General features: G+C 37.5%; 1 protein-coding gene across 5 annotated transcripts in view; it reads right to left on the bottom strand.

Moving 5' to 3' along the window:
- LOC134660812 (potassium voltage-gated channel protein Shaker) overlaps window positions 1–14123 on the bottom strand; it is a 159121-nt gene that overhangs the window by 22158 nt on the left and 122840 nt on the right. For all 5 annotated transcript variants that reach the window (XM_063516619.1, XM_063516615.1, XM_063516616.1 and 2 more), the window contains exon 2: window positions 1192–1309. In XM_063516619.1, the coding sequence (XP_063372689.1) occupies window positions 1192–1309 (118 nt within the window). The remainder of the gene's footprint in view (window positions 1–1191; window positions 1310–14123) is intronic.

Below are 14123 nucleotides of genomic sequence, written 5' to 3'. Positions count from 1 at the left end.
TACCAAATTTCAACTTAATTGGTCCAGTAGTTTCGGAGAAAATAGGCTGTGACAGACGGACGGACGGACAGACAGACAGACAGACAGACGGACAGACAGACAGACAGACGAGTGATCCTATTAGGGTTCCGTTTTTTCCTTTTGAGGTACGGAACCCTAAAAAGAAGTTATAAAAAGAATACCCCTTCTGAAACCTCCGCCTGCGGCATTGAACCCATAAAGCTGGCCACGTTACCTCTCAAAATTGATAATGTATTTGATATATTAAAACTTTCAGTATTACCTTCCTACATACATGATAAATCAACAGGTAGGCAGGCCATTATAGGGGGTCGTTAGTCATACAACAGACTATTGTACGCGGGTGAGCTCGGAAACACGCAAGTCACAACGTTTACGCAAATGACGCCCGTAAACGCAGCTCGTGAATTATTAAATGATACAGGCAAAATATTACGTGCATTGTGCAGGTAGGCATACTTTCTACTCCGCTACTCGTATGAATAATATGTGACGTTATCTATGAAAAGGGACCTTATTGTCGATGGCGCTTACGCCATTATTAACGCTGCGCTGATATAAATACAATGCCGCGCGACGCTGTGCGGTGTAAGCGCCATCGACAATAAGGTCCCTTTTCATAGATAATGCCCCATATATCTTTCTACCCTGTGTCTTCCACTTTACATATAATTATGGACTTTTTGTACAAGTGCGAATAAATGTTAAATTTGAAATGTATGTGGCACAAACGTACCCGACGATATTCTGATAAAATACCTACTGATAGAAAATTGTATGGAGATAAGAATTCCTTGAAATGACCTGAAAGTTTCTGTATTTTCAGTGACCATGATAATTGACACTTGTCATACCTACTTAACAAATAATTATCACTTTACAAACAAATAATAAACAGGAAACGGAGTGCGGTTGTTTCGCACGATAGTTAACGATCAAGTAACAGTTAGTGAGTATGTAGGGCTGGTACTGGCCGCGTATCATGAATTGCCCTTTATGGACGGTGTCACTTTCAGTACGGATCAAACAAAGGCTAATGATAGAAGACCTTGACCTAAAACCCCTATATGTTTGTTCTGCGAAAATTAATGGTTTGGGGGAAACCATCGAAATAACTGAGTTTACCCTAGTTGATAGACGTTGTTGTGGTTATCTTACAGAGTTACTCACATTGATTACAACTCGCTCGCAAAAATCGTGGTCGTGTTGAATTGGCTCAAAGGTTACCACACCGCCTTGTGGTGGTCTCCCCGCCTCCTCCTCTTGGCTGCAAAGCTTTGGCAGCGACCTGCAATAGAAACACAGCATGATTCATCCGAAATTATAGTCTACACATTATGTTTTTGTTGAATGTTTTATGGGAAACTTGCTACAAAAGCTGGAAAATACATGAACCAGCACGAAGATCTTTCCCACTCATGGCTTAAAAGCTATTTGACTGACCGAATACAACGCACACAGATAGGAAGAGTGGAAAACAGTGAAATTATGTCTTTCAAATCAGAGTATAAATTGAATTTTTGTGGCGTTCCTCAGGGGAGTATCTGGGCCCTCTCCTATTTCTTGTTTACATTAACGATTCAATGAAGCATGAATATATCCTTTATGCTGACGATACGACACTAATTAAGGATTGGTTCCCTTAATTAGTGTCGTATAGTTAACCATTTTGCACTAGATTTAAATCTTGCTTTAAGGGTATTGTCAAATTGACAAATTCTGTTTCGTGTTGTGGCAATATTTATACAGTGCATTCATTTTGGTGAAACAAATTATTACAAAACTACAAGTATTTTTGGGTACTCAGACTCACTCTCATAAAATCTAATGAAACAAGTTCTAATAAAATTTGCCCCAACCAGGGGGTCGATTTTTGAATTTCGACCGCTCGATTTCGTCACTCGAAAATCGGAGGAAAACGGCGAAATGCTAATTTTTGAAATACGAGCGATAGACATTGGGATTCCAGTGGTATTGACCACTCGTTTTCAATTCTATTAGTAGAATTTAAATGCCTAGTAGTGGAGATATTATTGAACGAAATACACGAAATCGAGCGGTCGAAATTCAAAAATCGGCTTCCAGACCTTACAATACTTCAGCGAAGAATATCAGGTACCGATTTTTAACGTAGAAAATAATATTTATATATGAATAAAAATATATATATATATATATATATTAACATATTGTACCTACACTTGTCATCAACTTTTATTATTAGGTATACATAATAGTTATTTGTACAACAAGTGATCAAAGTTTGATATTTCTTCGAGTGCTTATTTTGAGTCCCGTGCAAGCGAAAGATTCTATAATAGATTCACGAGCGTAGCAAGTGAATCTAATTTAGAATCTTGAGCGTAGTAAGGGACTCAAAAGCGCACGAGATGTAAATAACTTTGATCTCGTGTAGTACACAACATTTTTCACCTCAGCGCAGTGAGAACATACCTATTAGACAACTTGAAAAATGTAATCCTTGTTCATCACTTAATACGTGCACTCATGTTTTCTTAAGATATACAAACAATTAAGTTTAATTACCGCAATGGAACACAAAAACAAAACGTAATAATAAATTCCATTAAAATAATATAGAAATAACAAACATTAACTGACACTTCAATCGACAACATTTTTGAAAAAAAAAAATCTTTGTAATATACGGTCCGAATTGCGGATACGTACTATTTGTCAACTATGGTAGAAATTCTTAAAAGTAAAATAATTAATTTTGCGTGATGATCTGTGTATTTTTTGAGTTCGATATTTTAATTGTACAATAAAATACCTAAAATATAGTATTTTATCAGTTTTTATTAAATCTTAAACTTTATTTTTATTTATTAATTATTAAGAACTCATACTCGTACGTGGTTTGGAACGATGCGGTCTGAAGTTTTTCGGGGGTCTATTATAAACCGTTAATATACTGTTGAATGTCGTTTTAACTTTTTTTTGTCTGTTTCTTTTTGCTAACAGTGTGAATGGGACAGAGATAATAGAACCCAAGTATTTCGAACTTTTATTAGACCCCGCATGTTGAAATGACATTTGACTATAAAGGTCACTTGAATGTCATTTTGTCTCACTCAGTGAGCAAAATCGCATTTTGCTCACTGTTTTTAAGAATCAAGGTACCCTTGTTCGAGCTGCTGAGGTGATAATAATATTATGCTTAATGTTTCTACTAATGATATTATTTTAACTTCATAATTGAAATAGGTTCACTTTGATCAGCTAAAAAACAAAGTTTTGTAAACTATATCGTATTATATATCATATGATCTGAGCTCATTGTGAGAATCTCAAATATATTTTTTTTATAATTTTAAGTTAAATAGTTTAGAAGTAGGTATAATTTAAGAAAATACCTAGACAAAAAATTACCATTCCCGCCCTTTATCTCCGAAACTACTGGGTCTAAAATTATGAAAAAAAAAATACAGAAAATAGGTCTTTACCTATAGATCACTGGAAAACCTATTAGAAATGTGCAGTCAAGCGTGAGGCGGATTTAATTACTTAGTTTTTGCTCCGACCTTACGGGTTTTTAAAGACACTCACGTTTCACATCAAAAACTACAGTGTTAAAAATTGTGTAATGTACGGAACCCATGGAACGCGAGGCCGACTCGCACTTGACCGGTTTTTTTTTAAAGTTATCACTAATATTTGGAACGATTCTATTATGTTATTGTTGTAATATCTGAGGGGAATGGAACAAAAGTCACTGTAGACTGGTAATAACGCGGACAATGTAACTTAATTCAACACATATTTTGAAATAACTTCTAAAAGACAAACTTAACGTACATATGAGACCATTATAAAAGTTATGCAACACTGAAAAAATCGACATAAAAAAAAACTAACGTGCGGCACGACGACGCCGCTGCCGCGGCCGCGGCTTTGCTTATAGTCAGCCCCGTGGTGCCAGTGCAGCGCCCCACATATCTGGTCAAAAACTGACTGAGCGGTACAGTTCGCGCCGAGGGCCCTCTCGCGCAGCCGCGCTGCGCCCTACCTCCCCAATATCGGGAAACTTTTATTAAAAAATTATAAAAATAAGATTTTTCGATTCTGTTGCATGTCATTTTAGTCGTGGGGGGGGGGGGGGGGGGACCAACCTCAAAAACACAATGTTTTTAAACAAAAACCTGCTACTGCCAACATTGCCCAGTTAAAAGACATGTAGTCTAAAATAGTTAAAATATTATTATGAGTTATATTGGCCTCGGCTCCATCAGTAAGTCAGGGTCTAACATGTTCATGTTTAACTGTTGCGGTGTTAACAACAAGGTGTGAAAACAATTGAATCCTTACTACTGTTCTGTAACTGCACGAGTAGGTGTATGGCGACCTCCCTAAGCAACCCTACTACATGACACTTGCTAATAAGGATGTAAGCGTGTTAGTGGCGAGAGGCGACCCAAGGTTAGCGCTGCATAAATAAACTTTACAATGCGGAGAAACTCTACAACGTAACTCTTTCATTTCAACCAAACGCTCTGTTACAAGTTAAGGTACCTAAACATTTAGTACCAACTTATTGTTAGACGAGAGCAATTACAAACTTCACTCGAAAGCATTAATAATAATTTAATAAGCACATTAAAACTGCACGCAAATTCAACTATGTATGTAGGTTTACCTACGTAACTATACAAATATTCTAGTTATAAAACTACAAACCTACAAAGCCAGAATGATTGTCAGCTCGCAGCAACGCTTTGGCATTAAGAAATGGTGTCAAACAGAACGGTCAAGCCACTCGTATTGCGAGATCAAGTGACACCACCGTGACTGCCAACCATGCCACGCTAGAGATTTGTTGGATCTGAAGCTGTAACATGGAATGCACTAGATCATCACTAAGTCCTCAATTAGTGGGTGTGTCGATGCAGCTATGTCTAGTGGCATTGAATCGGACGCCCGCGTCGGCGGAGCGAGCGGTCGGATCGGACGTGCTCAAATACACGTTGGCTTCGAGAACCCTTCAGTATTTTACCCGCCAACCATTTTTATCTGCTGGGATTGCTTTCAGCTCTGTTAACCTTTACTTAGTAGGGTTGGCCACACATTAGGTATACGATTCCATACTTTTATTGCCTCTAATTAGTATTAAATAGCGTTCTAGGTCATTTGAACGCCCCTATTATCACTATTAAACGGTTATATTCTAAGTAAAACTATTGTTGGTACTTCTAAATAAATGTTGTTTTAACACTAGGTAGACAGAAAATGATAGATGTTTATACATAAATATAGAGGTATTTCGGGTATTGTATACCCATCAAAAACATTACATGTAAAAAGGTGCAAGTCTCGCAACGCTTTTACTACAAAAAAGTTTTGAGATGTAATGTGAAACCAAGTCGGTTATTTTAATCAGTGCCAGGGGATGTTAAAACCGTATCAATAAGATATCTTTAATTTGTAATACGTATAATGACTTGGCCATCGCACGGCTGCATAATGACAAAAGGATAATCGTCATCTATTAAAAATAATTCTAATTGAACATAACGCTAGCGCTAATTGCAGTTTGAGCATTACACATATTTACGAGTACGGTACGAGTAAAGCATTATGTGCGATTGCCAAGTCATTATATGTATTACAAATTAAAGATATCTTATTGATACGGTTTTAACATCCCCTGGCACTAATTAAAATAACCGACTTGGTTTCACATTACATCTCAAAACTTTTTTGTAGTAAAAGCGTTGCGAGACTTGCACCTTTTTACATGTAATGTTTTTGATGGGATCTCATCTCTTTTTGTAGGCAGTCCTTCTTTTCGGGTACTCATACTATGTATACACATATCATAACTAAACATATCTTCATTCATACTCACATCGTACATCGTAATGTACCTTTACTTTACCTACTATTTGTAGGAACTGCAACAGTAACTTTGTAATATCATATATTTATATGGGATTACAAACTTACTTATGCAGTTCCTAGATCTTTAAAACGTGACTGATATTGCAGTATTTTTAGGTTTACCCTTTATGTGGCCATTAAACCCTAACTCTGTACCAAATTTCAGCTATCTGAGTTTATGGGAAGTACTAATTCTATTCTGATGATCATGAGTGAGTGAATGAATGAGTGTCATAAATGCGAAACTTTGCTTTCGCTTAACTTCGGAACTAAATGACCTACAGACTTGAAATTTTGGATTTTAAGTATGTGATTATAGCTTACTGGATGACGAAAATTTCTGCGTTCTGGTCTTATCCAGAGGTTCTCAAATAGGGGCTTGAAAATGCGGCGAAATGGTTCCAGTAAAGGATGGTACGGCAGTGTTTGCTTCGCGCTCGACTTGGCGGGGGCACTGCCGTGCCCCCAGATTTTGCAAAAGTAAAATGCATTAATAAAGAATAAGATTCATCTTCTTCATCCATGTACCTACATAAGTAGGTTACTAGCACTAGACTAGTGCTCGATATTAAGTGGTTAAGGTGATGTCTGAGTACTTATCGACTGACGAGAAAAGAGTCAACCCTAAAGCTTGATAAGAGTCATTGTAAACTGCTGCGTCGCGCCTCCCTTGCCCCTTGAAGTCTCCAGAAGAGCCGACAAGCATTGTTTTTTCTAAACTCTCTCTTAAAGATTACATCACTCTTCAGACTCTTGAGATCGCAACGAAACACCTTGATAGCTCGATTAAACGAGCATAGACAAGAATATTTGCATAAAAAAGTATAGATGACTACAAAGGTAGTAGAAAAAAAAACCAAGTCTATGATACGGATGAACCGATTTTGATGAAACATGTCTAAAAACCAGCGCTTCAAAAAATCTAACTTCAAATTAAAATAACCACTTCCAAATCAGTTTACCCGTCTTTTACATCGGGGGTTAAAACGAAAATTTTTAATAATAAAGTCTCTCATATATCTGCCAGTTTCAGTTTTAATTTTTAATATTTTTAGATATGTATTTGCATCTTTGTTTTATTTTTATAGATCTAAGGATCCACTGTGTAACCTAGGCACAAGACTGTAGGTATGTGAAGTGCACTAAAGCTGATTCCAGCCTGCGTCTATAAAAAGATTTGTCTAATAATAGCCGAGTGTGCTAAATAAAACGGCGTTGGTTTGGTAAATAAATAGAAGCACGAGGAGGCACGCGTGGGCGCCGCCTGCCCGCTCGGAGGGGCAAAGCTTGCGGCCCAGCAGATTGGGCCATTGTTCGACCCACACGCGCCCACCGCTGTATACCCACGCTCAATTACAATAATGAAGCCAAAATGCCCTTCATTCTTATTTGCGACTTTAAACTTCGAATTAGAAACTTGCGACGAACGATTGTGCGACCAATCGCCATTGCGATAAACTGTTGCTCGACAGAACGGCTCCGCGACGAACGTTTACTATGTTCGAAAGATCGGAATCGCGATAAACTGTTGCTCGACAGAATCGTTTTGCGATAAACGTTTGTTCGAATAGGTATAATCGGAATCGCGATGGCAGGTGTTGTAGGGTAGTCATATAGTCCTCCTGTAGCTATTCTCGTTAGCGCCCACATTGTTTTTTATTATTATTTGAGTGTTGCACTGCTAGGAAATGGTCTCCCTCCCGAATTCCCGAACTCATATCTGTCCTTAGCAATCTTGTCTAGGTCGTCCCGCCATATCTGCGTAATTAAAAAACTTATACCTACTCGTATTTTTAAGTAGAACTATTTGCTACAAACAACCTACATAAGGGTGCTGTATGTCCTATGGGTAGGACAAATGTAGGCACGAGGTTATGGTAGCGAATCCGAATCATAATTATTATTATTATAGGGACATTCTTACACACAAATTGACTAAGTCCCACGGTAAGCTCAAGAAGGCTTGTGTTGTGTGTATCCAGACAACGACATATATTATGTAACATATCATACTTAAATACATAGAAAACATCCATGACTCAGGAACAAATATCTGTGCTCATCACACAAATAAATGCCCTTACCGGGATTTGAACCCAGGACCATCGGCTTCACAGGCCGGGTCACTACTGGTCTGGCCTAGTGGGGCCAGTACGGTTACCATCAGTTTGTCACTGACATAAACGCCGTCGAGAACGTAATTTACTTTCTATACATCTCGCTCGCACTCGCATATTCGTGCAAACGGGATGTATAGAAAGTAAATTACGTTCTCGACGGCGTTTATGTCAGTGACAAACTGATGGTAACCGTACAGACCAGTCGTCTGTTATGTACCTATATTTGTCTCGCGTTTAACAAAATATTTTAAATATATAAATCCGAATAAATATTTGGGTACAATTTTACACGGATCGACCTAGCCCGATAGCATAAGCTTGGTGCTAGGCGACAATACACACACTTATAATTATGTATACATAAGTAACATCCATACTAGTAAAACTACTTATTTAATAACCGTACCCGGATTCGAACTTAGTAGGTACCGTACCTCCTGTTCAGTAGGAAAATTAGCGCGAACAAACCTGCATAGGAACCTCCGCGAGGCCTTTGGGCAATGGGCAGTGCCCAAGTAAACCTACATGGGACTATAGTCATACATCATAGTCCATTCCTTTTCTTGCCTGTGTGCATCGGTGCGACGTATTTACTTAGAGATTATTACGGTTAATATTATTTAAATCTGAACGCTGGTGACCTAGCGGTAAGAGCGTGCGAATTGCAATCCGGAGGTCGCGGGTTCAAACCCCAGCTCGTACCAATGAGTTTTTCGAAACTTATGTACGAAATCATTTGATATTTACTAGTCGCTTTTCGGTGAAGGAAAACATCGTGAAGAAACCGGACTAATCGCAATAAGGCCTAGTTTCCCCTCTGGGTTGGAAGGTCAGATAGCAGTCACTTTCGTAAACCTGGGATTAAATGCCAAGCGGACCCCAGGCTCCCATGTGACGTGGCAAAATGCCGGGAAAACGAGAGGAAGATGATGATTTTAGAAATCTGAACATAGCTACAATACTCAGAAATGATTGCAAATGAGTAATCAGTTTAGTGCAAGAAATTTAAAGCTCCGTGGACGCCTTGAAAATCTTTGGCGCTATTAGTTTAAGTCATTGTAATGGTATGTGGAAGTTTATAAATACTCGCAGTGATATGCTGGACAGTATCTCGTGACAAGACAGATGTTCAGCGGTGGGTGTGACACCTCGGCTAATGCGGGGCCGGCGTGATATCTACCAAGCTCGTTTCAATCAGTATTTATCTCTTACTTATTAACCGATGAGGGAAGATGTATAAACTGTTTAGTTAATTCATATCTATCTAATCTAATACCTTTAAACGAGCAATTCTTGTTTATTTATTTATTTATTTATATATATATTTCGGGGATCTCGGAAACGGGGGCGAAAAATCGATCTAGTTAGGTCTTATCTCTGGGAAAAGGCGCATTTTCGAGTTTTTATATGTTTTCCGAGCGAAGCTCGGTTACCCAGATATTTATATTTAATTTTAATACACAAAAACAAATTAAACATTGCACTTCCTAATGTCAAACCTTGCAATCTAAACCAAAACGAATGCACATAATAGACAAAAAAAAAATACAAACAAAGACACTAAAACTACTTTGGTTAATTGGATTTGAACATTACACTTTTTCACATAAAATTATAAATAATTAGGAGTGCCTAACCTCATTTTTGTTTAGAACGCAATTATAAGTTATGCGTTTCAAATTTTCCAATAAGGTAGGCCAGGTAAGGGAAGCGCTTATGTGCAGAGAGATTGTAATTACGGAGGACAATCGCGTTGGTGTGGTGAAAACTGATGTGCTTCACTCGGGGCAAAGTTTGTTTAACCCTCGTGCATTGAAACCCTCGCAACGCTCAAGATTCCACTTTTCGAACTCGAACTCGAATATGCGGTTTAATTTTTGAATATTTCGCTAACTCGGGTATCAATATTAGCACGAGGGGTTAAAAAAAAACTTTGCCCTCTTGTAAAACAAAGATGAATGTTATCGATCGCTAATGGCTTTTTTACATTACAGTAATAAAATAATTAACTGCCGGTTTTGCTTATGCTTATTGAGATAAACAATCTTGATCCCAGTTACTTTTCTACATTTTAATTTCTAAGTGTTCCAGGCTATCAATTCGTAGTTTATTATATGTTTCCGTTCTTTATGTATCCACTTTTAGGATGCAGAAACGAGCTGTTAGAATTATAATGAGAAAGGTATACGACTGTCCCGTTAAGGATCTTTTTAGGGAGTCGAAGATTATCACCCTGCCTGGCGCATACATACTTAACGCCTGCAAATATGTGAGAGCAAACCTGAACACATACACAACTCATTCCAGTACCCGTCGAAGTAATGTTCTGGTCGTGCCGCGTTGCAGATTCGCAAAAACTCGAGGGTCGCTCGGTGTCACGGGTGCAAGATTATATAACTCTCTACCTATGGAGATTAAATTAGCACAAAGCGATGTTGTTTTTGCAAATCGCCTAAAAACATTATTAACAAGCCTCGCTTGCTATACCATTGACGAATTTGTCGAGGTGTGTAGTGACCCAAATATTTAAATTTAAGTTACGAACCTTATTGTCAAACCTGCTTAGAAAATAATGCAATGCATCAATGCATGCAGAAGTAATTTAGTACCTATGTACGTGTTAAATACTTATCTACCTAAGATCTAGTGTATAAATTGTTTATGTACCTTATCTGACATGTAAAACATTATGTTTTATGAATAAATAATTAATCAATCAATCAAACTCGACTACAACAATTACTTATTAGTTGCAACGTTTTGAATTAATTGTTTAACAATCGATCCGGGTAAGTATTTCAGAAATAGTACCTACAATCTTATTGCAGTACCGTAAAATGGGGTGAGTAGGGGCAAAACTGACATTCAAACCTCGATAACATTTTATTTTTACATATGCAAACTGAATGGTGTATATAATAAGTGTTCCGGACGTTTGTATTTTAGTCTTTATTTTATTTTGGGTAGTTCCATTTCATAACTTTGACGATAAACAGGAAATCCCACCTCACCCCGTAGTGCCTCGTAATTGGGATGAGATGGAATTTCATACAAAGGTGAGTTTGGAAGATTGTTGGATCGATTTTTTTTTATTACGAGTATATCTCTATTTTAAATTGGAATACATTATTTTTGTAGCAGCTTAGCCTTAAAATCCCATCTCACCGCCCTTTCATCCCTTCTCTCCCCATTCATAACCCAACTCTCCCCGCAAACCCTACTCACCCCATTTTACGGTAATCACTATTGTTATGTTAGTGGGATTGTTTCATAATTACAGTACCATAGGGTCATTGTGCTAGATTCCATCCAGGGGGAATTGCCAAGATGCCAATTCTTTGTGCTACAACAACGAAACGCTTTCTGTTTCTCTATCACTCCTACATATTGGTGCGATGGAAAGATAGCGTAGCGTTTCATAGTCGTAGCGAAAACGATTGACATCTTGGCCAGGCACCCAGCTCTAGTTTTAGTCCACTTGACGGAGTAGCAACAAATACTGATGTGCCTAAGGAAACTTTCCAAAATTGCGAAATGTTTCGGAAATTTAACGTAGGAAAAATTCGGAAAATTTCTTACATTTTTGTATGAGAATTGAAACTTTCCAATTTAAATTTAAATTTCCCATATTTCCTAGTGAAAGTTTCATGAAATTTCCGAGTATTTATAGAATTTTATGAAGACTTTCCGCAACTTGCACATCTGTAGCAACAAATATAATATATATTTTTTTTAATTCGCTACATGCGAAATATAATTTTTATGTAGATAGATCTATTTTGACATCAAGGATTGCAATAAGTCCTAGTTTGTGCGGCAAGGTAGGTTTACAAATTCGTCAAGGGGACAGAGGGGCTACCGCGAAAACCGAATTTCGCAAATTGCGGGGATCTTTCTCTTTTACTCCAATGAAGTGACAGAGAAAAATGCCATTTGCGAAATTCGGTTTTCGCGGTAGCCCCTCAGAAACTAAAGCTGGACTGAAACTAGTGCAATGACCTTACTATAAAGACAAGTTATGCTGCTGCTATCGCGGGTTACTATTATCCCTGTCCATTGGCTTGCAAAGACAACGCGCAACTATTGTTCAAAATATGCTCATTGTTAGTTCCTTTGTTTGAGATAGACTGAAATAGGGTATGAGATCGCTCGACCAGCTCAGTTTGTTGGATCTAGATAAGTTTTACTGGGTAGTGAGACAATGTTAACTAAGGGCCCGATTCGGATTTTGTAATAGACATCTATTAGATATCTTTTAGACATCGCCAAGATACGATAACGATATGTTTATAATCTAACCTATCAAATTTGACATTTCCGTGATTCTGAAGATACTCTTGAACGATTTCCACAAGATATTACTTAGAGATCTAATTCACATCTAATAGATATCTAACACGATCTATCGTAAAAGTGACATTGGTTGCCGGAATTGCGCTGCAAAAGAGAACTAGTTGAAATCTAAACTGTAACGTATCTAGAATGGATCTAGTAAGTGCCGTCTCTTGTGAATATTTTGAAGTTTGAATACGGCAGTAAGTATGGTTTCATGCCTTACCTAAATAAACGAGCAAATCTTGTATATTTTTTAAATATATATTATATATTTCAGGGATCGCGGAAACGGCTCTAATGATTTCGATGAAATTTGCTATATGAGGATTTATGGAGGGCTATTATGTAGAGGGCGAAAAATCGATCTGGCTATCTTATCTCTGGGATAAAGCGCATTTTTGAGTTTTTATTTTTATGTTTTACGAGCAAAGCTCGGTCTCCCAGATATTACATGCTTATACATAGAAACAAGTGTATTCAATAGTATTTATCTGTGTAACTTTTATTTTACTTTTTGTTTACTGTACGTTATTTGATGTCTTTTCTTCTTGTCTGTTACCCTCCGTGATTCTTCTCACTTGATGGTCTCATCGGAAGACCAGCGCTGGAAGCTACCAGCAACATGCTGAGATGAGGCCATTTCGTGGCACCTTAATCTTATTTTGTGTTTTCTTTCATATTATGTATTGCCTTTGTGCTTACGAATAAATTATATTCTATTCTATTCTATTCTATTCTATTATTTCTATTTTATCTTACTCGTACCTACTTTCTCTCCTACAACTAAAACGATTAAAATGATTACCGCATTAATTAAAAAGCGGCAAAGTGCGAGTCGGACTCGCCCATGAAGGGTTCCGTATTTAGGCGATTTATGACGTATAAAAAAAAAACTACTTACTAGATCTCGTTCAAACCAATTTTCAGTGGAAGTTTACATGGTAATGTACATCATATATTTTTTTTAGTTTTATCATTCTCTTATTTTAGAAGTTACAGGGGGGGGGGACACATTTTACCACTTTGGAAGTGTCTCTCGCGCAAACTATTCAGTTTAGAAAAAAATGATATTAGAAACCTCAATATCATTTTTGAAGACCTATCCATAGATACCCCACACGTATGGGTTTGATGAAAAAAAAAATTTTGAGTTTCAGTTCGAAGTATGGGGAACCCCAAAAATTTATTGTTTTTTTTCTATTTTTGTGTGAAAATCTTAATGCGGTTCACAGAATACATCTACTTACCAAGTTTCAACAGTATAGTTCTTATAGTTTCGGAGAAAAGTGGCTGTGACATACGGACGGACAGACGGACAGACGGACAGACAGACAGACATGACGAATCTATAAGGGTTCCGTTTTTTGCCATTTGGCTACGGAACCCTAAAAAGGTATCAACTATATGTATATGTATACCTAAATTAACACAGATAAAATTTTTAGTAACAAAATATAATGAAATGAAACTATAATAAAGGCTTTAGGCATGGTATGGGATTCTCTTTGGTATGGGTAAGTACCATTCATTGAAACTCTCGGAGACTTCACTAGATGGCGCTGTACTTGCATGTACCAGTACAACGAGAACAACAACTAAACTAAAATCCCTAAAGCTTTGGTTTCCTCCAAAAGCGGTGCCGTCATATAGCGGCCGTCTCCATACAAATACTACGACATCCATATTTAGCCGTATTATTTAGTATGGAGACGGCCGCTATATGACGGCACCGCTATCCTAGGAAAACCG

The sequence above is a fragment of the Cydia amplana genome, chromosome Z, assembly GCF_948474715.1.
Source record: "Cydia amplana chromosome Z, ilCydAmpl1.1, whole genome shotgun sequence".
In the NCBI taxonomy this organism is placed as follows: domain Eukaryota; kingdom Metazoa; phylum Arthropoda; class Insecta; order Lepidoptera; family Tortricidae; genus Cydia; species Cydia amplana.
This window is presented reverse-complemented; position numbering and strand designations above follow the sequence as displayed.